Source organism: Bos indicus, chromosome 3, assembly GCF_029378745.1.
Source record: "Bos indicus isolate NIAB-ARS_2022 breed Sahiwal x Tharparkar chromosome 3, NIAB-ARS_B.indTharparkar_mat_pri_1.0, whole genome shotgun sequence".
In the NCBI taxonomy this organism is placed as follows: domain Eukaryota; kingdom Metazoa; phylum Chordata; class Mammalia; order Artiodactyla; family Bovidae; genus Bos; species Bos indicus.
This window is the reverse complement of record NC_091762.1, coordinates 58,530,198-58,554,107: the sequence shown is the minus strand read 5'-3', so window position 1 is coordinate 58,554,107 and position 23,910 is coordinate 58,530,198. Positions and strand designations below refer to the sequence as shown.

The following is a 23,910-nucleotide window of genomic DNA, read 5'->3' as shown; positions in this document are numbered from 1 at the left end:
GGGGTACACGTGTCTCTTTCCCTTCTGGTTTCCTCAGTGTGTATGCCCAGCAGTGGGATTGCTGGATCATAAGGCAGTTCTATTTCCAGTTTCTTAAGGAATCTCCACACTGTTCTCCATAGTGGCTGTACTCGTTTCTTTCTTTTTTTGGGGGGGTGGTAGAGAATAGCTATCTTAGTGGTAGTAATTTGTTGTTGTTCTTGTTTAGTTGCTAAGTCATGTCTGAGTCTTTGAGATTCCATGGACTATAGCCCGCCAAGCTCCTCTGTCCATGGGATTTCCCAAGCAGGAATCCTGGAGTGGGTTGCCATTTCCTCCTCCAGGGGATCTTCTCAACCCAGAGGTCAAACTCACATTTCCTGTACTAGCAGGTGGTTTCTTTACTGCTGAGCCACCAGGGAAGCCCAAAGTGGTGTCTAATAGTGGTTTTGATTTTCGTTTTCCCTAATGATTAGTGATGCTGAGCACCTTTCCTTGTGATTACAGGTCATTTGTGTATCTTATTTGAAGAAATATCCTTCGAATCCTTTGCCAACTTGCTAGTTTTTGTGGGCCCCGAGGAAAGACTCTGCAGCAGATTCAAGATGCCATGTAAGATACCTTGCTATCTGAATGGATGACTGAGCAGATCCAATAATATAAGAAGGGTCTTTAGCTGATAGAGATGCTATATGCACCCTTTGGTAATCCCAATAAGACAATCAGAGCTTATATCCATAAGGCTTTGTAGGTAAGTCATGCCTTCTTTGCCAAATGTAATCTCCCATTTGGAAAGCAGTTCTGGACTTTGTCTGGTTGAAACTGAATTATCAAATAACTATGTGTCCTGAACTGCTCATTATGATAAGAGTGATAGCTGATCCACTGAATCATAAAACTAGCTGTGTACAGCAGCATTCACGTCTAAATAGAAATAGTATTGGGCCCTGCTGCTGCTGCTAAGTCACTTCAGTTGTGTCCGACTCTGTGCAACCCCATAGACAGCAGCCCATCAGGCTCCACCGTCCCTGGGATTCTCCAGGCAAGAACATTGGAGTGGGTTGCCATTTCCTTCTCCAATGCATGAAAGTGGAAAGTGAAAATTGAAAGTGAAGTCGCTCAGTCATGTCCGACTCTTCACGACCCCATAGACTGCAGCCCACCAGGCTCCTCCGTCCATGGGATTTTCCAGGCAAGAGTACTGGAGTGGGGTGCCATTGCCTTCTCCGGTATTGGGCCCTAGTAGTCCAAAAATCACAAATGAAATATGCGATCATGCAATTGAGATGTCCATGATGCTTGTTCTACTGCTCCTTCAGCCTTCCTAGAGAATTCTCTTAACCATTTAGTAAGGGAGAAGAAAGCTTCAGCTTGTTTTAGAGCTAAATGTGCACTGAATTTCACCATCATTTACAAGGGATTGCTGCTGCATTGAACTGTGAAAGACATCACTGAAAGAAACTCTTCCCAGTGGGCAGAGCTTGGGCAAACCCATATATATGGGCAATCCATATAGCCATGCTTGGTGTTTGTAACTAAAGAAGCCCTGCCAATATGCTCTGGAGTTCTGAGTTTTGCAATAGCCCTGAGTGTGGCCTCAGCATCTGGCTTTAAGTCCCCTTCATTTTGGTCTATCCTATATTGAGCTAGTGATTTGGTTTCATGCCTTAGCCTTCACCCACACTGTCAATAAAAGCAGTGTGCCAGATTCTAGAATATAACTTAGAATTAAAATGAAATCACTATCTTATTTGCATCGATTGTTTTCTGTATTAGCTTCTCTCAGTCATTATATTACTGTCCTTGAAGTATTATCCTATTGAAGAAGAATGTAATTAGAAAATGTCTGTTTTTGTTCTAGAAACTAGCAGCAGATAATAGTCACGTGCCATATTGCTGTTTTTATGCAAGAGAAAATGGTTCATATTTTTCTAAGTCCAAATCAGTGTATTCATTCCATTTCCCAATTTTCAATCCTTTCCAGGGGGACCTGCAGGTGTCACATATTACCAGAAAGAAGTTTTCACAATGAAGTGACCTGATATAAAAAGTAATGCATGACTTTGACCTGTCACTAGTGTCTGATAGATATCTTATATGCTGAATATCTGAAATTCCTATTGAACACATATACATAGGATACTGATCTGTATTATCCATATCTGGAATAAGTATCTGGGTTAGTGGTATTTTAGTCAGAAAACAAATGAGTTCCTCTTCCTGTAATTAAATCAGTCTATTTGCTATTATTAGTACTTACAACTCAGTTATTAGCCTTATAGATTACTGGGCACATCCACATACATACCACCTCCATGATTAAACTTGTGTTCACAGCAAAATATATGACATATTTTGAAATGTGGTTTTCCTTGTTTCAACCCTCAAAATCTTATTCAAAGCAATAAAATAAGATTCATTATAACCTTTTTAAGTAAAACTTAAACAGAGACTCAGACCAACTCTTAAGCTTTTGATATTGTATTTTTTAAAATCCACAACCTCATTTTAAGACTATTACATGGTGAGCCTAGAATGTAGCATCTAAATGAAGGCCCAGGGCATGAGCTCTCTTTAAGACTGAGATCTCAAATCAAAGTCCCCTTTTAACCAGACTGATATTAATAGTAGAAGTTTATGAAGTACATATTTTAATTAAAAACATCAGCTTGACTTTCAAAGTTTTCTAGGCCTTAACCTGATGGTCTGATGTTCAGATATACTGTCTCCAAAACAAATAGAAACCAAGCTAAGCCTCCTTAAAAATATTCACCTTTCCAGATAGAATCTGGTTAGATATTTATTTCTTAAATAATTAGATTTGCTGGTCATAATTCAATAGATTTTTTTTAAACAAATGAGATAATTAATTACAGTGAAAGAAGAATATTAATTTGGGTTTTATTTTGGTACAGTCCCACGGTTCATATGAATAAACAACTAGGACTGATTTATTTAAGAAAAGAAAAACAGATTAATATATAACCATATCTAAATAGTAGAAAAGTAAAAGGATAAATTTTACTGGATTTACTGGATTACTGAAATATGTGATTAATTATTCTCATATTTCAAGTGGAAACACAACATGGGATAACAATAAATATCCAGATTATAATGACCTTAGGAAGGAAAAAGGGAAAGTAGATAAATGAAGACAAAAGTATCATTTTAAGTTTCTGATCAAATAAATAAGATAGAAATTTGCATAAAAATAAGAATCTATGTCATTGCTCATTGCATCACCAATGGATAAACACAGAAAATATTGACATAATTCTTATAAAATAGTGTGGCTATAAAAGTAAAGGGAAAATGATTTTGGCAGAGCTTACCTTGAGTTATTGCTAAGCCTGAAATGTTCCAAAGGTGGCTTAAGACATTTGATGAACTCAAAACAGTCAGCTTGTGTAACCTTTAAAATATTACTTCTTTATGGTTCCTAGTTACCAGTTTTTATATGTACTAAGAATGATATAAATTATTAATAATATGGGTTATTATATATAAAATATCCAACAGAATGTACTCACTGACATTTCCTGAAAATCATACACAATTCCAGAATAATTATTATAGTAATGATTGGCTTAATCTGAGCGAATGTCAAAGCTAAGAAAGATAGCCAAAATATCTATGATCTTGTAAAGAGACACTTATGCATAAGAAATAAAGTGCAAAGAACATTCAATCTACTCACAGGAAGTCCGTGTTTTCCTGGTAGCCCAATTTTTCCAGGGTTTCCTGAAATGCCTTCTGCTCCATGGTATCCTTGCATGCCTTTTGGCCCAGGTAGTCCTGGAAGTCCCTTGATAATTAAAAATTACTTGGATTATAGAGAGATGCTGTACAGATATTTAAATGACAAATACTTTTATACTTATTAAGATAGGGGGTTACATTTTTAATACTCTGTCCCAGGATAAATTTTTCTATTTCCTGGATTCCTTAATAATTTACTATTTGGATACAACAGATCAGTCAACTGTCCCCTAAACAAAATGCCAAGCTAATCAGTAATTCACTTGGTAATCTTTTCTGCTTTAATGTACTTTCCTAGTATTTCTCATTGTGCCAGCCCATGGTTTATCCAGCTGTGGAGAAAAGATCAGCCATGTGCACTTGTCAGCATAGAATACAGGCTGACATTCATCATCTCGAAAACTTCATACTGTATTATTTCCCCAAGAAATAAATTAAGGCTCTTTAATTGCTGCTTTGAATTAGATAAATATACAACTGAATAAAGGTCTGAACATTTTTGTTTCTATTCTTGAGGAACAAGATTTAATCTACAGGGATCTCTGATCTCAACGTGCTTATAATTTATATTCACTTCTTTACTTTTCTTGAACCAACACAGGCCACTCAAATCAGGCCCTTGGCTAGGGGAGACCAGCAGGAAGCCTTTGCTAATAAGCTAGTCAACACATACTTGCCTGGCCAAAGAGGAAATGAATGGCTAAGGTAAAATTAAACTTTGTTTTATGATGAAAGGATTTGAAGTGTTTTTTTTTTCCCCTAAGACTTTCTGTTCTATTTCCCAGGAAAATGAGAGGTCAAGTTCTCTCACTAAAATCCAGGTTACATCCTTTTAATCATGCTTGGAAATTTCTGACCTTTGTCACCATTCATTTAGTCAAGACTCCAAGTTCCCTGTTTTTCAGTGGCTCATCATCAGACAGTAGTAGCATGGATTCACAGACAGGTCTCCATACACTGGAAAATAACATCCTTCAACTGCAGTGACTTCTATTTCAACACCAAGCTTGGTTTTGAGCTAATGGTCATATTTTGTTCCCTCTGTGTTCCAGCACGGGTTTAAACATTTTTTAAAGACAATGTGATTTATCCAACACTTGTCATAATTGGCTCCAAACTATTCTGCTTGCTAAAGTTGCCAATTCTATTTAGAAAAATAATAAAGATGAAGACAGCCTGTTACTTACAGGAATCCCAGGTTTCCCGGAAGGACCAGGAGCTCCTTTTTTCCCTTTAGGACCCTAAAAATGTGAAGCACTGCTGTCAATTGATTGCAATAAACAGAAGGCATAGAAAAGAACTCTAAGACCTGGATGCTACAAGCAAGTCCTTACACTCACTAGTTGGTTATCCTTGGGATTACCATTTAACTTTCCTGGGAATCACTTTTTTCATGTGTAAATGAGAGAATTTGACCAGATAATCGATGAATTTCCACCTGGCCTCCAAAAAGAGCTATCCTTGGTGGTTCAGGATGGTAAAGAATCTGCCTGCAATGCAGGAGGACCTGGGTTCGATCCCTGGGTCAGGAAGATCCCCTGGAGAAAGAAATGGCACCTCACTCCAGTATTCTTGCCTGGAAAATTCCATGGACGGAGGAGCCTGGTGGTCTACAGTCCATGGTGTCGCAGAGTCAGACAGGACTAAGCAATTAACTGTCAAAGATTTATAAAACGTGAAAGTGAAGTTGCTCAGTCATGTTTGACTCTTTGCGACTCCATGGACTGTAGCCCACCAAGCTCCTCCGTCCATGGAATTTTCCAGGCAAGAATACTGGAGTGGGTTGCCATTTCCTTCTCCAGGGAATTTTTCTGACCCAGGGATTGAATCCGGGTCTCCCGCACTGCAGGCAGACGCTTTACCGCCTGAGCCATGGGGAAGCCCCCATAGTTCTAAAAAGAAACTGATTATTTAAACAAAAGTCCCCACTTGCAGGCAAGGCCTTTGTCTCCCTATTGAAATTGGTTAAGTACCTATTTAATTAATTCAGTGAACATTCATTGGGGCTTCCCCAGTGGCTTAGCAGTAAAGGATCCACTGCAACACAGGGGGATGCGGGCTCTATCCCTGGGCTGGGAAGATCCTCTGGAGAAGGAAATGCAACCCACTCCAGTATTCTTGCCTGGAGAATCCCATGGACAGAGGAGTCTGGTGGACTACAGTGGATGGTGTTACAAAATAGTCAGACACGACTTTGCTATTTAGTGACAAAATAACAGCAATAAACATTCATTGACTATGAGGTATCAGGGACTCTGTTATGTGTTGGGGATGCAAAATTAAAGCTCCTGTTTCCAAGGCATGTAAAGTAGTGAGGGATACGAAACACTAACTTAAAATGTGCTCTCTGGAAGTATAGAGAAGAACATACTTGTGAAACAAAGAAAAGATATTTATTTCTCACAGAGCTGCTTGTTTTTCAATGTGTGAGATGTTTTAAATTATAATTGATTCAGCTGTAATGGTCTGCCAGGATAGTTAGAAATTTGCCCTTGCAAACCATGCCATTATTCTCATGCTATCCTAAAATTATCTTAAGAAGAAAAATGTGGAAAAGAGTGACCTAGTTCACAAATTAAAAAAAAGAAGCATATTGCCATTACCAGACACATTTTTCAGAAGTCAGAAGTTCTCAGAATCAAGATAATTTCACCAAAATGGGATGTTAAGTTATGAAAATCTGAAGGTAGTTGTGCTAAAAAGTCAATTTGACAATAATAACAAGATAAAAAATTTCAAAAGATGTTACATACTCTGAAAATGAGCTTAAATGTTTTAAGAAGAGATAGTGTATGTAGTAACAGAGAAAAAGGGCATTTTCTGTAAGAAATAAAAATCCCATTTTGTTAGAATTTGATGAAAGGGAACTATATTAATCAAGGGGGTTATACCTCCAGGTTCAAAAGCTATTTTACTTGCTTCAAAAAGTCACTACTGTAAATTCCTCCTAAAGGTAAGAAAATGGGATAGTTGGTGAACTGGGTTTACTTGAAGTAAATACAATTTCTGGAACATATGACCCCTATAATAACATGTGTCTTATAGATCGCAATGAAGAAATGAAATAGGCAAGTAAATACTATTTTAAATATTGAAAACAATTTTGTTTTTGGTTGTTTTGAATAGCACAAAATAGTATATGAATTGTGATAATATTCAAATATGTTAACCAGTGTGCTTTTTTCTTCACAGTATTTCTTTTTGTAAAGTGAAAGATCTGTTCTAGACTTTTGATTTTTAAAATAAACTTTTTTTAGCTTATGAATTTCAAAATAGTCCCCTGAAACTCATGGTGGGGTAATAGTTTGAAAAGAATGTATTTCCTTAACACAAAAATGCAACCCACTCCAGTATTTGGTGCAACCCACACAAAAACCTGATTTTTGAATATTAAAAGTCTCAAAAATCAAGGTAATAAAGGATTCAAGTCATAAAATTTATGACACAAAGAACATATTTAGAAGAATTATAATAATGTAAGAGAAAGTTTTTCCTATCTAAGGGGATATAAAAAAATCTTCACTTTGGAGAAAGGTAAAAAGAGAATCAAGACTGTGAAGACACTGATGGGTATCTCTGAGAAGAGACCCTGATACTGCCCTCAAGTCCCAGGGTGGGTGGAAACAATAGTAATGCAGACAGATGTGGGGACTTGGGTACAGTGACGATGGCTAGGGAGACTAAAGCCTCATGAGATGTCCACTAAACTGCACTGAGTTTCAGCAACAAGAGTAGAAATTTCTGCATGAGATGTCAGGCCAGGGGTCTTGAGAAAGTCTAAATCCCTCAAGTACAGAGCATGGTGTGGGGAACAGCAGAATGTTATTTCCATGTGGCCAAGAACACATGGCCCTTAGGGCCCTATCTGAGGAGATCTTTGAGTTGAGAAAACAGCTGTACAAATCAACAGGAATCAAAGAACTTCTGCTAGGAGGGCCAATGTAGACACCAAAATAGTGGAACGATGGCCGATGGGGCTCCAAAGGGATGATGCACATTTCAGTGGATGCTAGCATGAACAGATGATGGCTGAGAATCTCACCGCCTATTCCTCTTCCCACCATTGCCACCCCGAGTGTAACTGCATATTTGAAAAGCAAATTAATGGAAAAACTCTCTAAATCAAATACAAGACATCTGAGTGGACAGAGTTAAAGGCAATCAATTGACTAAATTTCCATCAATTAGGTTTCTACCACAGGCCAGGAAGGGCACTCAGAACAGAAATTAAGTTCCGTTAAAAAGAACATAAAGTTATACTTTTAGTGTACCTGAGTTTATGGCTTAAGGTTCAGATATGCTATACATATATATAAGTGCTTTATTCCAAACATTCAAATAACAAAATAAAAACAAAGACATTCATGTACCATCACAAATCAATTATGTTTTGGGGTAACTATTATGTTGGGAATTATTTCAGAACAGGTAAAAACTGTACTCTAAAACCTACATTTATCATTGTGAAAATTAGAATTAGAATATTAGTTATTAATACTTGGATAGGTATGAGGAAGTAGTTCCCAACAGAATAACACTAAAGGAAAATTATGGCTGTGCAGATTATTTTTAAAGAATACTTTTGCTACTTTTAATGGTAAAATTGTGGCAGAAACCTACCTACTGAACATAAAGTTATTAAAAAATAACAAAATAGTCTCTGCTGTTTTTAGATGCTCAATTCATGGACAATTTCCTTATGACAATTATTGTCATCATAACTAAAATGAAGTAGGCCAGTTAGAGAAACCACAGACTTCCAATGGAGGTTTAAAATACATAAAGGTTAAAAAAAAAAAAAAAAGGTAAAAAAAAAATACATAAAGGTCAACAAAGTATAAAAGACTGGTATTTTTTTGAATTTGTGCATTAAAAAAAAGCCTTGAATTTTGAATTGCTAGGTATTCTTATAACTAAATTAAGAGCCAAATATTACTAAATATTAATCCTACACAGAGGTGGTCTATTCAGTAGGAATAGACTGGGCCAAAGACAAAGAAAAAACAGAAGGTATTAGCAGGTGATTGATTGAGTTGGTGTCATAAAAAGGGAGGGAGATGTCACTCTTCTACCAATGCCCCAAATTCAAATGTAATAAAGCTAAAAGCATTCTACACTCTTTTCAAAAAACTTACTCATATTATTTTATTTAAATTTAAGTATCTCATAAATCAAACAGACTTTCCTGTTCCCATAATAGGAAAGGTGAATGAATTCATATATAGTCTTTAGAGTATATGCAGAATTGTGCTCTTTTGTCTGCTTAGCTTTGAAAAACAGAATGACCCTCTTGAAATCAGATCCATTTAAAACAGCTTTCAATTCATTGGAATTGTACCACTTTGCAGACTATAAAAGTAAGTAATCTAATTCTTTAGACAACAGAAAATTTTAAATGTGCCCTTACTATCCAAACACTCATTTGTTTTTTATTTAAATGAAGCTGAAGAATAGTCATCTCAATACTTTGCTAGTTCTAACTTTGTTAGAGAGGGTAGCTTTAAAATACAAACACAGACTTAGAAAGGTAAGTAAGACTCATACTCTTTTTAACCAAGAAATTTCAACTCACTAAAATCTGGAATTTTGTTTTGGGAAGAAAATAAAATTTTGGCTTGAGTCTCTGTATTTGAAAGCCATTATGGGACAGTTCACTACATTTGCATTATGAAAGTCTCTAAAAAATGTAGTGGTTTGCAATTGGTTTTGACTTGACTTGCTCCAATTTTTTTAAATAGTTGTCCACAGTTTCATATCTGAGAGACTAATAAATGAATCAGTTGGTTAAGTAAAATTAATATTTAATTTAATCTATAAAAGAAGGCTTCTGTGTAATAATGGGAGTCAAGAAATAAAGTTTCTAATGTTGGTTTTGTTGTAACCAGTTTTGTGATCTTAGTAACTCATAATCTCTTTGGGACCTGAACTACTTCATTTGAAAGATGAGAGGGCTGTCCAAATGATTTTAAAGGGCCTTTTCCAAATCTAAAAAACACATTTAAAGCTTTACAGAAATAAGATGACGGCTATTCCACAGGATCCATCTGGCTATTCAAACTGACCCTTAAAAAACGGTCCTGGTAACAACCGTTCCTATCTGAAATTGTATAAGGGTTTTTAGTGGAACCTCGGACTGTGTGCCAGCATCGCCCATAGTGGGAAAAGAACTAGTTCTCATGGATTATACAGAATTTAAACCACAGCTCCTCAGTACTTTTCAGTTCTAATACCTGGGAAGAGCTGACTATATAGGCTGGAGGTGCAGTGACCTAGTAGGAATATTTTATTTTCATTGGTATGATTTTAACAGATATGAAAAAACAGCAAAAAAAAAAATTCTTTTTTCTGAGATATGTCAAAAAGCAAAAACAAAACACCAAGAAAATGAAAGCACTATGAAGGATTAGAAATTTTAGGATCAAACCTTGGGAGAGCATTTTCATCCTTAGCCTCGTGAGCAAGTCACATGAAAGCGTTAGTAGTGTTCTAGGTTCACAGATTTTTCCACTGCTTTTTTCAATTTGGGTATTACAAATTCTAAGTGAATGAGACAGCTGTATTCTTCTCATTTTTTTTAATAAGGCTGAATGAAAAATTGGGTAGCAATGAACTGATGCTACAAATTACAAATCCAGTTGTTATGTAAGGCTGTGTGTGTGTGCTCAGTTGCTCAGTCGTGTCCAACTCTTACGACTCCATGAACTGGAACCTGCCAGGCTGCTCTGTCCATGGGATTTTCTAGGCAAGAATATTGGAGTGGGTTGCCATTTCCTTCTCCATATGTACGGTTGAAGCAACATCTATTCTGATACAGGGAAGGAGATGGCTAAATTCAGTAATAATATATTTTTAGTTTGTTGATAACAAATAACTGACTTTTGCTATGGGAAAAAAAAGAATCTTTTAAGCCAATTTTGACTCTGTGTCACATAGTCCAACGATTTATACCCCTACTTTACTACAGCAACTATATAAGCATGACTGCTAAATTTTCTCTTGGTGATACTGGTTTTAAGGCTAGTTGTTATTTCTACCTGAAACCCCAAAGACAATTAGTTTGGGATAAGTCTAGGCAATTTTCTAAAAGCCAGAGTAGTCTGCTGGTAAAGGGAAATTTGGAGGGCAGTCAAAACACATAAATTAATCAATAATGATGCTTTAGCACAATTATTGACAAACACATTGTTTAGAGGCCCATGGTGATTCTTGTTCTGAAAGGGTAAGTGATCATTTAAGTTATAATGAACAGCAACGCCCTGTGTCCTTGCTTTCTCAAACCAGCAATACATTTCAAATTGTCTTAAAAGATTTCAACTTACTTCAGATCCTCTCTCTCCTTTTAGTCCTTGTTCACCCTGGTCACCTGGCTCACCCTTTAACAGGAATCAAAACAGAAATCACAGATAAAGCAGAGACCAAATAAGATATGTTAACATTAATGTTTTTAAATGCCAGAGTTATAAAGAATGTTTTCAAAACATACTGGGGGCCCTTGCTGTCCGGTGGCACCTCTTGGTCCTGGTATACCTACATGGCCCTATGAAGAGAAAAGGATATATTATTAGAATACATTAAGACATACAACTTAGAGGATAGAGTAGTATCACTTAAAGTGGAAGTGAAGTCGCTCAGTCGTGTCTGACCCTTCGCGACCCCATGGACTGTAAACCCACTACACTGCTCTGTCCATGGGATTTTCCAGGCAAGAATACTGGAGTGGGTTGCCATTTCCTTTGCCAAGTATCACTAAAAGTGGTAGCAGAATGTTGCAAATTTCAATTTAAATATTATAATGATTCTCTCTTAGAAAACATAACAGCCACTTGCATATAATGATGACTGAGAAAGAGTATAGAGGTTTTCCCCATATGGGTTAATACAGGTCTGCCAAAAGATGTCTATGCCCTAATCCTCAAAACCTGTGAATGTGATCTTATTTGGAGAAAAGTGTTTTTGCAGATATCATCAAGTTAAGTATTTTAGAAGGAGATTATCCTGGACTCTTTGTGACCCTCTGGATTGTAGCCCTCCAGGCTCTTCTGTCCATGGGATTATCCAAGCAAGAATCCTGGAGTGGGTTGCCATTTCCTCCTCCAGGAGATCTTCCCAACCCAGGGATCGAACCCGTGTCTCTCATGTCTCCTGCATTAGCAGGTTGGTTCTTACACCTGGGAAGTTCTCTGGATTATCCATGTGGGCCCCATATCCACTGACAGGTGTCCTTGTAAGACACACAGAGAAAGAGAAGGATACAAAGGAGGTCATGTGAAGATGAGCAGAGGATGGAGTAATGCAGCCACAAGGGATGTTGTTAGCTACCAGAAGCTGGAAGAAGCAAGAAAGTTTCTTTCTTAGAGCCAGCGATGGGAGCACTGCCCTGTTCATATCTTGCTTTTGGATTTTTGGCTTCCAGGATTATGAGAGAATAAATTTCTGTTGTTTTAAGCCATCTGGTTTGTGATAATTTGTTATGGCAGGCTCAGGAAACTAACATAGTAAATAACTAGTAAATAAAGAGTTTGAAAGCAAATGTATTTTTTCAATCTTTTTCCCAGTGTTCTATGGTCTCCACTTTTACAAATTAAGGTCACAGCCATTTAGATAGTAGATTTACTGAGTTAAAGACTGGTAGTCATTACTGCATATGCCAAGACATCAAGTGACTCTGACTCTAGCAATCTGTCATCAGCCCAGTTCTTCTAGAAAGGAATGCTGACCTGCCACATTTTTCAAGTGTGCAAACAGAAACTAACAACAACCTAGGGGCATGTCAGGTAACAGTTATGCAGAAAGAATTCCACATGTAATCTCTTTTATCCCCTTCCCCACTGTCCACTTCAGATTCCTGTCTTCCTGTATATTACAGAAAGGATGCCATAGGAAGGACAGTTATCAGGCTCATCTCCTTTCTGGGCTAGGAGAAGAAGGGATTACTTAAAGCTAATGATTTATTCTCCTGCAAGATCATTTGAAGTCTTTTTTGTTTGCATTCTGCAGCATAAATGTTTATGGTTTTAAGATTCAACTTCCTGATAAAGTAAACAAATCCTGTTTAAGGGAGAGAACAGTTGCAAGAGATAAAGGGTAATTTGGAAAGCTTTCTATAACTAGCACACAGTCATAACTAAAGAGAAAAGGATGACTACCCACAAACAACATGACTCTTACCAACAAAACATGACTAGGATCAGCAAGTAACAGAATCAGGTCAACCATGAGGGAGCTTCATTCAAGTAAATACAACTATTGTAGGTCACTTATAAAGCCAGCTCAGGAGAGAAGCAGTTGGTGAAAAGTTGGGGTTACAAAGTGAACTAAGTGAGAGTAACCATACTGAGTCAACTACAAAGCTCCAAACCATCATGGTCTATTATGGTTTTGTCAGCATTCTAGCTGCAGTTTTACAGAGACCTTTTAGAATGATCATAGAAAAGCCAACTTCCTCTTAGAGGTTTGTGATGTTTGGATGCAAACCTTAGGAAAAACTAACTTGTTTACTAGGAGCTCCGCTATAGTTCCTTTGGCTCTTTCCATCCCAATAAAAACTGACAAATTATTTTCTACATAGTAAGAATTAAATATGCTGCAGTAAATATTATTATGAAGTTATGTGGGCAAGATTACGGGAAGTGACTGATTTTTTTTCTGGTGATGTTAGTAGTGGGAGGGGTTGGATGATCAAAGGGAGTCTGGAGAGGATTTTATATGGAAAGTGATGATTATATATGATGATGATTATAAAATCATAAGTGATGATTTTATATGGGAAGGTGAAGTTTAAAGGATGAGTTTTCCAGGTGGTAAAGAAAAAGGAAGGCATTCTGCAGAGGAATAGCATGTGAGAATGAATGGAGACTCATCTAACACAACATGTTAAGTGGAGAATGGATTTAAAAGGGCTGTGACTGTTGATAGTGAGTCTAGTTAGTGAGCTATTAAAAGAATTCAGGCAAAAAATGATGAAACCCTAAAGTAGGGTGAAGTGGATAGGCTCAAGAGATACATAAAAGGTCAAAAGAAGTGGCCAATTGAAGTTGAGAGATGAGAGGATAGAGAAAGGGGAGAATGAGAAGGGAGAGGTGAGAGACAAGAGAAAGCAAGACAGAGGGCGAAAAGAGACAGAGAGAGAGAAAGAGGGAAGATTAGTTTACTAGACACCTGGATGTCTGCTGGTACTATTCACTGAATTAAAGACGTAAAAAGAGGAGGATCAGATTTGGACTGGGACATGCTGAGTCTGAGGTACCTGTGATGATGTCCAGTAGCTATTTGGATGTGTATATCTAATGCTAAGGACTGAAGGCCAAGTGAGGATAGGATTAGTAGTTATTTTATTTTATGCAAAAAATTCTATGGCCTTTGACAAACCAAAGTAAAAAGGAGTTTAAGGTAGAACATAATTTATTCAACTTATTTCTAGGGCTTTGTCTCATATAAGTTTAGGTTGACTTAATCTTAGGTATTTATATGTTTCTGCTCACACTTTTAAAAAGTGAATATTAACAGTATAGTGTTCTTATTCATACCATGTCCTCTGGCTCTCTGTCAAACCTCAAATGAATTTATCTTGACATACATGATGTGTAGTTTTCTGGATGGCAAATATTTTACTATATCTGCTTTTATATTGATTAAATATTCTTGTTTTTTATATGTGATGTCTAGGGAGTCAAAGACTGTGTGTCGAGTGCTCCGTGTTACATTCAGGGCTCCTTCCTGGTCCATGGAAGACACTAAAATAAATGCTGAATGAGAAGAGATTTAATTATATGTAACACATAAAACACATCACATATAGCGATGACTAGTATATATTTACTGCTGATAATGAACAAGATACTTGACTTTTGTGATTCTCAGTTTCTTCAAGAGGAAAAAAAGAACAAAGGATGGTGATAAGGGTTTCAAAATGTCTTTCAGTTGTTCATAGCCAGATGAAAGCAAAATATTCACTATCCATTCTATATTTTTTCTCCAACAGGAAAATCATGAGTTTATCAGAACTTTAAGAATATTTGTGAATATAAAAGTATTTTTAAAAGCTTGGTGATTATTCAACCATAAAAAGGAATGAAGTACTGACATATTTTACAATATGGATGAATCTTAAAAATACTGTGTAAAGTGAAAGGAGCCAGACACAAAAGGCTATATATTGTATGATCCCAATTATATGAAAGATACAGAATAGATAATTTGGTAGAGATAGAAAGCAGAGTATTGGTTTCCAGAGGTTGGGAGAAGTAGAATGACTGTTTAACAAGCACAGGGCTTCTTTTTTGGGGTGATGAAAATGTTCTAGAACTAGGCAGTGTGTGATGATTGTACAATATTGCCAATATATTAAATGTCTCTAAATTGTACCATTTTAAAATGGCTGAAATGGTAAATTTTATGCTATGTGCATTTGAGCACAATTTAAAAAAGCTTATAATAATTCTGACCATCTGTTTACTAGAGTGACATGGTCATGTCTACAATGCCCATATAGAAAAGCAATCATTTAAAAGCATCACGTAAGGGTATAACATAATAATCTAACTCTGAATAAAGCATGGTTCCACTGTTTGAATCAAACGTGTATTTGGAAAAAATGTGGCAGGGTACAGGTGTGGGTATTTCATGACGTTGAGATGTCTAAGCAATGAAGTTATTGTGACTGTCTGGCACTAAATGGCTTTTTCAAATAGATCCATCAACAAATGATAAAATGACTCTTAAAACCTAAGAAACAAGATGGAATAAGACAAAGCAGAAAATGTATATCACATTACATATACAGGTGGTAAAATATCCATGACTGAAGACTTCATCAGCACTATATGGACTAAAGGAGAATCAGATTCTACAGCCATCCTAGTGAAAAACTTTCCTCTGATGAAGGATTTCTGAAGAATGTAGGGACTATCCAGAAAAGCAGGGGCAGGATTTTTCTTCTCCCAGCCAGGTGAAGAAGAGATTCTTTCCCTTCTAACAGAATAATTAGCTGTTCGTTTGCCATGCTGATATAGTTACTAGTTATAGCTCAGTTTGGTTCAGTTCAGTTCAGTCGCTCAGTCATGTCCGACTCTTTGCAACTCCATGACTTGCAGCACGCCAGGCCTCCCTGTCTATCACCATCTCCCGGAGCTCACTCACACTCACGTCCATCGAGTCAGTGATGCCATCCAGCCATCTCATCCTCTGTCGTCCCCTTCTCCTCCTGCTCCCAATCCCTCCCAGCATCAGAGTCTTTTCCAATGAGTCAGCTCTTCGCATGAGGTGGCCAAAGTACTGGAGTTTCAGCTTTAGCATCATTCCTTCCAAAGAACACCCAGGGCTGATCTCCTTTAGAATGGACTAGTTGGATCTCTTTGCAGTCCAAGGGACTCTCAAGAGTCTTCTCCAACACCACAGTTCAAAAGCATCAATTCTTCGGTGCTCAGCTTTCTTCACAGTCCAACTCTCACATCCATACATGACCGCTGGAAAAACCATAGCCTTGACTAAATGGACCTTTGTTGGCAAAGTAATGTCTCTGCTTTTGAATATGCTATCTAGGTTGGTCATAACTTTCCTTCCAAGGAGTAAGCGTCTTTTAATTTATGGCTGCAATCACCATCTGCAGTGATTTTGGAGCACCCAAAAATAAAGTCTGACACTGTTTCCACTGTTTCCCCATCTATTTCCCATGAAGTGATGGGACCAGATGCCATGGTAGAAGTCAAAAGAAGACATTATAAGAAGCTTCTCAAATTATGCTGAAAGCCGTGAGTTGGCAAAGAAAAGTTAATTTCAAGTAAAGGAGAAGGGGGCGACAGAGGATGAGATGGTTGGATGGCATGGTTAACTCAATGGACATGAGTTTGAGCAAACTCTGGGAGATAGTGAAGGACAGGGAAGCCTGGTGTGCTGCAGTCCATGGGGGTCTCAGACAGTTGGACATGATTTATGACTGAACAACAACATATTATATACTATTATGTACAGGGCTTAAAACAGACATTGTACAAGAAAGAAAGAAGTCATATTCAAATTGAGGAGTTAAGATATCTACACATTAAAAACAATTAGCAAAATGATAGTAGCAGAAGATTGTAAAATATTTGTATTGAATGACTTCTATAACCAATAAATAGTATAGGACTAGATTAGAGGGAAAGCTTGCTGCTGGACAGTAGAAAAGGGGGTATGAATTAGATTATAAAGGGTAAACAGGATTTACGTAAGTAAAGATTATATAATTTTGTGAGCAAGCAGATAATGTTGTGAGCAAAGAAAAAAGATAGGAGGTATAGGGAGAGAGATAACAAATGACCATTTTATTTAGTATATGACATTATAAACAGAAATGGAAGAGATATGGGGCAGAAATACAGAACATCCTCAACACAAATATGCTAATAAATAATGACACTGAATAAATTCTCTCCATAGTCTAATATAATTTGAGCAATACAGCTTGTCTTTAAAAATCCTTTTAAGAATAGAAGAGGATAAGAATTGACATAAGAATATAATGGTGTTTATCCATTTGACAAGTCTTTAATGAGTTTATACTGTATTGTAGGAAATTTGTGTTCTAGAAGTTGGGGATATAATGATGAAAAACATGACAGTCTTATTCTCATGGATATTATATTTTCTCAGGGGATGTAGACAATAAATTAAAAAATGAGTGTATAAAAAGGTGGTAAGATAATTTGGATAACATTAAATGTCATAAAATAGAGTAATAAGATATAAAGTGGTGGATAGAAAGGGCAGTTAGAGAAGCCCTCTCAAGAGTAACATTTCAGTTGAGATCTGAATGATGAGACAAAGCAGCAATGGAAGGAGATGAAGATAATTTTAGAAAGAAGGAATAGAAAATACAAAGAGCTTCTTCTAGGATCAAAAACATAAGATATTCCTAATTATCTCAATGATGCTTATTTTCATTTGCAACTGAGAAGAACCACAGAGAAACCTATTCAAATTTAGAAGAAAGGTGTGAAAGTTACAGGAATTACCTTATATCCCTCTGCTCCAGGCTCTCCTCTCTCTCCTTGTTCTCCCCTTGGACCCTAAAGAGACCACAGGCAGAAACAATCAGTGCATCTAAGTATTTGAGAACACAGGTGAAATAGTTAATATGGAATATTTTTTCTGTAAAAATATGAAATCAAATGTACAATAATTTGTTTAGTTCCACTCTCAGACAGTAAAGAATCTGCCTGCAATGTGGGAGACCCAAGTTCAATCCCTGGGTTGGGAAGATCTCCTGGAGAAGGGAATGGCTTCCCACTTCAGTATTCTTGCCTGGAGAATTCCATGGACAGAGGAGCCTGGAGGGCTACAGTCCATGGGATCACAAAGAGTCAGACATGACTGAGCGACTAACACCTTTCACTTTCACCTTCAGATAATTTCAAAGGATTGAATTTCAACAACACTAAGAACACCATAAACATTGATTATTTAAAGACAATCTTATAATTATTCTGCTAGAAAAAATACTGACAAAATGAAGTCCAAGTAAACAATGTGAATTTTCAGGTGAGTAAAGTATGTTATAAAAGATATCAAAATAACTTGCATTTGTACTGAATGTTAAAATGATTGAAAACAATTTAAGCAGGACCACTCAGCCATTAAGTAAGTGATTAATGGACTTAATCAATTGCATTAATTAGAAAGTATTATATTTAATACTTTTTAAAAGTATCTAAGAGCTAATTCTACATTATCATTCTTTATTAGAAATTATATTGTCTATTCTTTAATCTGCAAAATCTTAAATATTAAGATATAAATTGACCTAAAGAAATTACACTTACTCATTTTAATTCTTGAGGCAGAAACGAATAAACTTCTGAAAGTCACTCAGTCGTGTCTGACTGTTTGTGACCCCATGGACTATACAGTCCATGGAATTCTCCAGGCCAGAATACTGGAGTGGGTAGCTGGACACTTCTCCAGGGGATCATCCCAACCCAGGGATTGAACCCAGCTCTCCCACATTGCAGGCAGATTCTTTACCAGCTAAGCCACAAGGGAAGCCCAATAATACTGGAGTCAGTAGCCTACCCCTTCTCCAGTGGATCTTCCTGACTCAGGAATAGAACCGGGGTCTCCTGCATTGCAGGTGGATTCTTTACCAACTGAGCTATCAGGGAATCCCTACTTTTAATTTTTTCTGAACATTTCTAATATAAAATCCTTTGATATGATAAGCAGTTCAAACTACTTATTCTAAAATGCACTTGGAAAACCAGTTATCACATATAAGGACCAACTATCCCAAAAGAAACTCAAAAGAAATTATCATCAGAACCATAAAATTTATTATGGATAAATAGCTTACTTCTATGTGAATAAAGATGTTAGACATAATGCAAAGACAAAAATCTCTGACTTTGATTTAATTATTTAGAATATTCTTGGTCTAATGTTCACACCTGTCTCAAGTCTATTAATAAAATGACCATTATTATGCTAGCTGTGTAATACATTTATTATTTTTCAGTGACATTCTTTGAACATGGAATACGTGAATGTGGGGAAAAGGAGCACTACTCTATTCTTCTTGCGCATATTTTTCTTTGTACTTTTAAATTTCTGTACTGTTTCCATATTTTTGTCTTTCAGAGGTTTAGAGACATTTAGAATGCATTTGATACAGAATTTTTAAAGATATCATTCTGTCTGTTAATGATTTACTTCTTAAATTTATATAAGGTATGGGGTAACTTGGATTCCTTTTTTTCACCTGAGGTATAGTTTATGCACAATATTATGTAAGTTTTTTGGTGCACAACATAGTGATTCACAATTTTTAAAAGTTGTACTTTATTTACAGTTAAAACACTGACTATATTCCCTGTGTTGTACAATATATCTTTGCAGCTTATTTAATACACAGTAGTTTGTATCTTTTATCAACCAGGAGATCTTTGCAGAAACTAATACCTGTGAATACTGAAACATATCAGGTCAATAATGTTCAGGTAACAAAAGATGATTAAAGGTTTACTGAGCATGGCCCTACCAATCAAACAAAACCCAGTTTCCCCCTCAGTCAGTCTCTTCCATCAGGAGCCTCCATAAACCTCTTATCCTTCTCCATCAGAGGGCAGACAGATTGAAAACTACAATCACAGAAAACTAACCAATCTGATCACACATACCACAGCCTTGTCTAACTCGATGAAACCATGAGCCAGGTCATGTAGGGCCACCCAAGACAGATGGGTGATGGTGGAGAGTTCTGACAAAATGTGGCCCACTGGAAAAGGGAATGGCAAACCACTTCAGTATTCCTGCCTTGAGCACCCCATGAACAGTATGAAAAGGCAAAAAGATAGGACACTGAAAGATGAACTCCCCAGGTCGGTAGGGGCCCAATATGCTACAGGACATCAGTGGAGAAAAAATTCCAGAAAGAATGAGGAGACGGAGCCAAAGCAAAAACAACACCCAGTTGTGGATGTGACTGGTGATGGAAGTAAAGTCTGATGCTGTAAAGAGCAATATTGCATAGGAACCGGGAATGTTAGGTCCATGAATCAAGGCAAGTTGGAAGTGGTCAGACAGGAGATGGCAAAAGTGAACATCGACATTTTAGAAATCAGCAAACTAAAATGGACTGGATGGGTGACTTTAACTCAGATGATCATTATATATACTATTGTGGGCAAGAATCCCTTAGAAGAAATGGAGTAGCCATCATAGTCAACAAAAGAATCCAAAATGCAGTACTTGGATGCAGTCTCAAAAATGACAGAATGGTCTCTGTTCGTTTCTAAGGCAAACCATTCAATATCACGGTAATCCAAGTCTATGCCCCGAAGAGTAATGCTGAAGAAGCTGAAGATGAATGGTTCTATGAAGACCTACAAGACTTTCTAGAATTAACACCCCCAAAGATGTCCTTTTCATTATAGGGCACTGGAATGGGCAAAAGTAAGGCAAAAAATGTAAGGGCAAAAGTTAGAAGTCAAGAAATACCTGGAGTAACAGGCAAATTGGCCTTGGAGTACAGAGTGAAGCAGGGCAAAGGCTAATAGCGTTTTGCCAAAAGAACGCACTGGTCATAGCAAACACCTTCTTCCAACAATACAAGAGAAGACGCTACACATGGACATTACCAGATGGTCAATACTGAAGTCAGATTGATTATATTCTTTGCAGCCAAAGATGGAGAAGCTCTACACAGTCAGCAAAAACAAGACTGGGAGCTGACTGTGGCTCAGATCATGAACTCCTTATTGCCAAATTCAGACTTAAATTGAAGAAAGTAGGGAAAACCACTAGACCATTCAGGTATGACCTAAATCAAATCCCTTATGATTATACAGTGGGAATGATGAATAGATTCAAGGGATTAGATCTGATAGACAGAGTACCTGAAGAACTATGGAAGGAGGTTCATGACATTGTACAGGAGGCAGTGATCAACACCATCCCCTAGAAAAAGAAATATAAAAAGGCAAAAAGGTTGTCTGAGGAGGCCTTACAAATACCTGCAAAAAGAAGAGAAGCAAAAGGCAAAGGAGAAAAGGAAAGATATACCCATTTGAATGCAGAGTTCCAAAGAATAGCAAGGAGAAATAAGAAAGCCTTCCTCAGTGATCAGCACAATGAAAGAGAGAAAACAAAAGAATGAAAGACTAGAGATCTCTTCCAGAAAATTAGAGATACCAAGAAAACTTTTCATGCAAAGATGGGCACAATAAAGGACAGAAATGTTATGGACCTAACAGAAGCAGAAGATATTAAGAAGAGGTGGCAAGAATACACAGAAGAACTATACAAAAAAAATTTTCACAGCCCAGATAATCACAATTGTTTGATCACTCACCTAGAGCCAGACATCCCGGAATGTGAAGTCAAATGGGCCTTAGGAAGGATCACTACAAATAAAGCTAGTGGAGGTGATGCATATTCAGTTGAGCTATTTCAAATCCTAAAAGACGATGCTGTAAAAGTGCTATACTCAGTATGCCAGCAGATTTGGAAAACTCAGCAGTGGCCACAGGACTGGAAAAGGTCAGTTTTCATTCTAATCCCAAAGAAAGGCAATGCCAAAGAATGTTCAAACTACTGCCCAATTGCACTCATCTCACACGCTAGCAAAGCAATGCTCAAATTCTCCAAGCCAGGCTTCAACAGTAGATGAACTGTGAACTTCCAGATGTTCAAGCTGGATTTAGAAAAGGCAGAGGAACCGGAGATTAAATTGCCAACATCCGCTGGATCATGGAAAAAGCAAGTGAGTTCCAGAAAAACATCTATTTCTGCTTTATTGTCTATGCCAAAGTCTTTGACTATGTGGATCACAACAAACTGGAAAATTCTGAGAGATGGGAATACCAGACCACTTGACCTGCCTCATGAGAAATCTGTATGCAGGTCAAGAAGCAACAGTTAGAACTGGACATGGAACAGACTGGTTCCAAATCCAGAAAGGAGTATGTCAAGGCTATATATTGTCACCCTGCTTATTTAATTTATATGCAGAGTACATCATGAGAAATGCCAGACTGGATGAAGCGCAAGCTGGAATCAAGACTGACAGGAGGAATATCAATAACCACAGATTCGCAGATGACACCACCCTTATGGCAGAAAGCAAAGAAGAACTAAAGAGCCTCTTGATGAAAGTGAAAGTGGAGAGTGAAAAAGTTGGCTTAAAGCTCAACATTCAGAAAACAGATCATGGCAGCTGATCTCATCACTTCATGGCAAATAGATGGGGAAACAGTGGAAACAGTGACAGACTTTATTTTGGGGGGCTCTAAAATCACTGCAGATGATTACTGCAGCCATGAAATTAAAAGACGCTTACTCCTTGGAAGGAAAGTTATGACCAACCTAGACACATATTAAAAAGCAGAGATATTACTTTGCCAACAAAGGTCCGTCTAGTCAAGGCTATGGTTTTTCCAGTGGTCATGTATGGATGTGAGAGTTGAACTGTGAAGAAAGCTGAGCACCGAAGAATTGATCCTTTTGAACTGTGGTGTTGGAGAAGACTCTTGAGAGTCCCTTGGACTTCCAAGAGATCCAACTAGTCCGTCCTAAAGGAAATTAGTCCTGAATATTCATTGGAAGGACTGATGTTGAAGCTGAAACTCCAATACTTTGGCCACCTGATCTGAACAACTGACTCATTAGAAAAGACCCTGATGCTGGGAAAGATTGAGGGCAGGAAGAGAAGGGGATCACAGAGGATGAGATGGTTAGATGGCATCACTGACTCAATGGACATGAGTTTGAGTAAACTGCAGAAGTTGGTGATGGACAGGGAGGCCTGATGTGTTGCAGTTCATGGGGTTGCAAAGAATCGGACAGGACTGAGCAACTGAACTGAACTGACCTGAATGAAAGATGTATTAGTATGTCGGAGAAGGCAGTGGCAACCCACTCCAGTACTCTTGCCTGGAAAATCCCATGGACGGAGGAGCCTGGTGGGCTGCAGTCCATGGGGTCGCTAAGAGTTGGACACGACTGAGCGACTTCACTTTCACTTTTCACTTTCATGCATTGGAGAAGGAAATGGCAACCCACTCCAGTATTCTTGCCTGGAGAATTCCAGGGACCGGGGAGCCTTGTGGGCTGCCGTCTATGGGGTCGCACAGAGTCGGACACGACTGAAGCGACTTAGCAGCAGCAGTAGCAGCAGCCATCAGTAAATTGTTAATCCTTTAACCTTATCTTGCCTCTCCCTCATTCTCCTCTGCACTATTAACCACTAGTTTGTTCTCTGTATCTGTGAGTCTGCTTCTCTTTTGTTATATTTACTACTGCTTCATTTTTTAGATTCCATATATATGTGATATCACATAGTATTTTTATTTCTCTGTCTTATTTATTTCACTTCGCAAAATTATCTCTAAATCTACCCACATTGTGGTAAATGAGTAGTATTGTATATATTTTTGGGTATATGTATATATATATATATGCATATATATATGACTACATCTTCTTCCTTCATTCATCTGTGGATGGACATTTAAGCTTATTTCATATCTTGGTAATTGTAAACATTGCTACTATGGAATTGGGGTGCATATATCTTTCCTGACTACTGTTTTTGTCTTTTGAATATGTACCCAGGAATGGAATTGATGGGTATATATGGCAGTTCTATTTTTCATTGTTTGAAAAACCTCATAGTGTCTTGCATATAGAAGCACCAATTTC

General features: G+C 37.4%; 1 protein-coding gene across 3 annotated transcripts in view; it reads right to left on the bottom strand.

Annotated features, from left to right (window-relative positions):
- COL24A1 (collagen type XXIV alpha 1 chain) overlaps positions 1–23,910 on the bottom strand; it is a 394,910-nt gene that overhangs the window by 66,742 nt on the left and 304,258 nt on the right. For all 3 annotated transcript variants that reach the window (XM_070786184.1, XM_070786183.1, XM_070786185.1), the window contains 5 exons: positions 17,733–17,786; positions 11,225–11,278; positions 11,061–11,114; positions 4,929–4,982; positions 3,680–3,787 (listed from right to left, as the gene is read on the bottom strand). In XM_070786184.1, the coding sequence (XP_070642285.1) occupies positions 3,680–3,787; positions 4,929–4,982; positions 11,061–11,114; positions 11,225–11,278; positions 17,733–17,786 (324 nt within the window). The remainder of the gene's footprint in view (positions 1–3,679; positions 3,788–4,928; positions 4,983–11,060; positions 11,115–11,224; positions 11,279–17,732; positions 17,787–23,910) is intronic.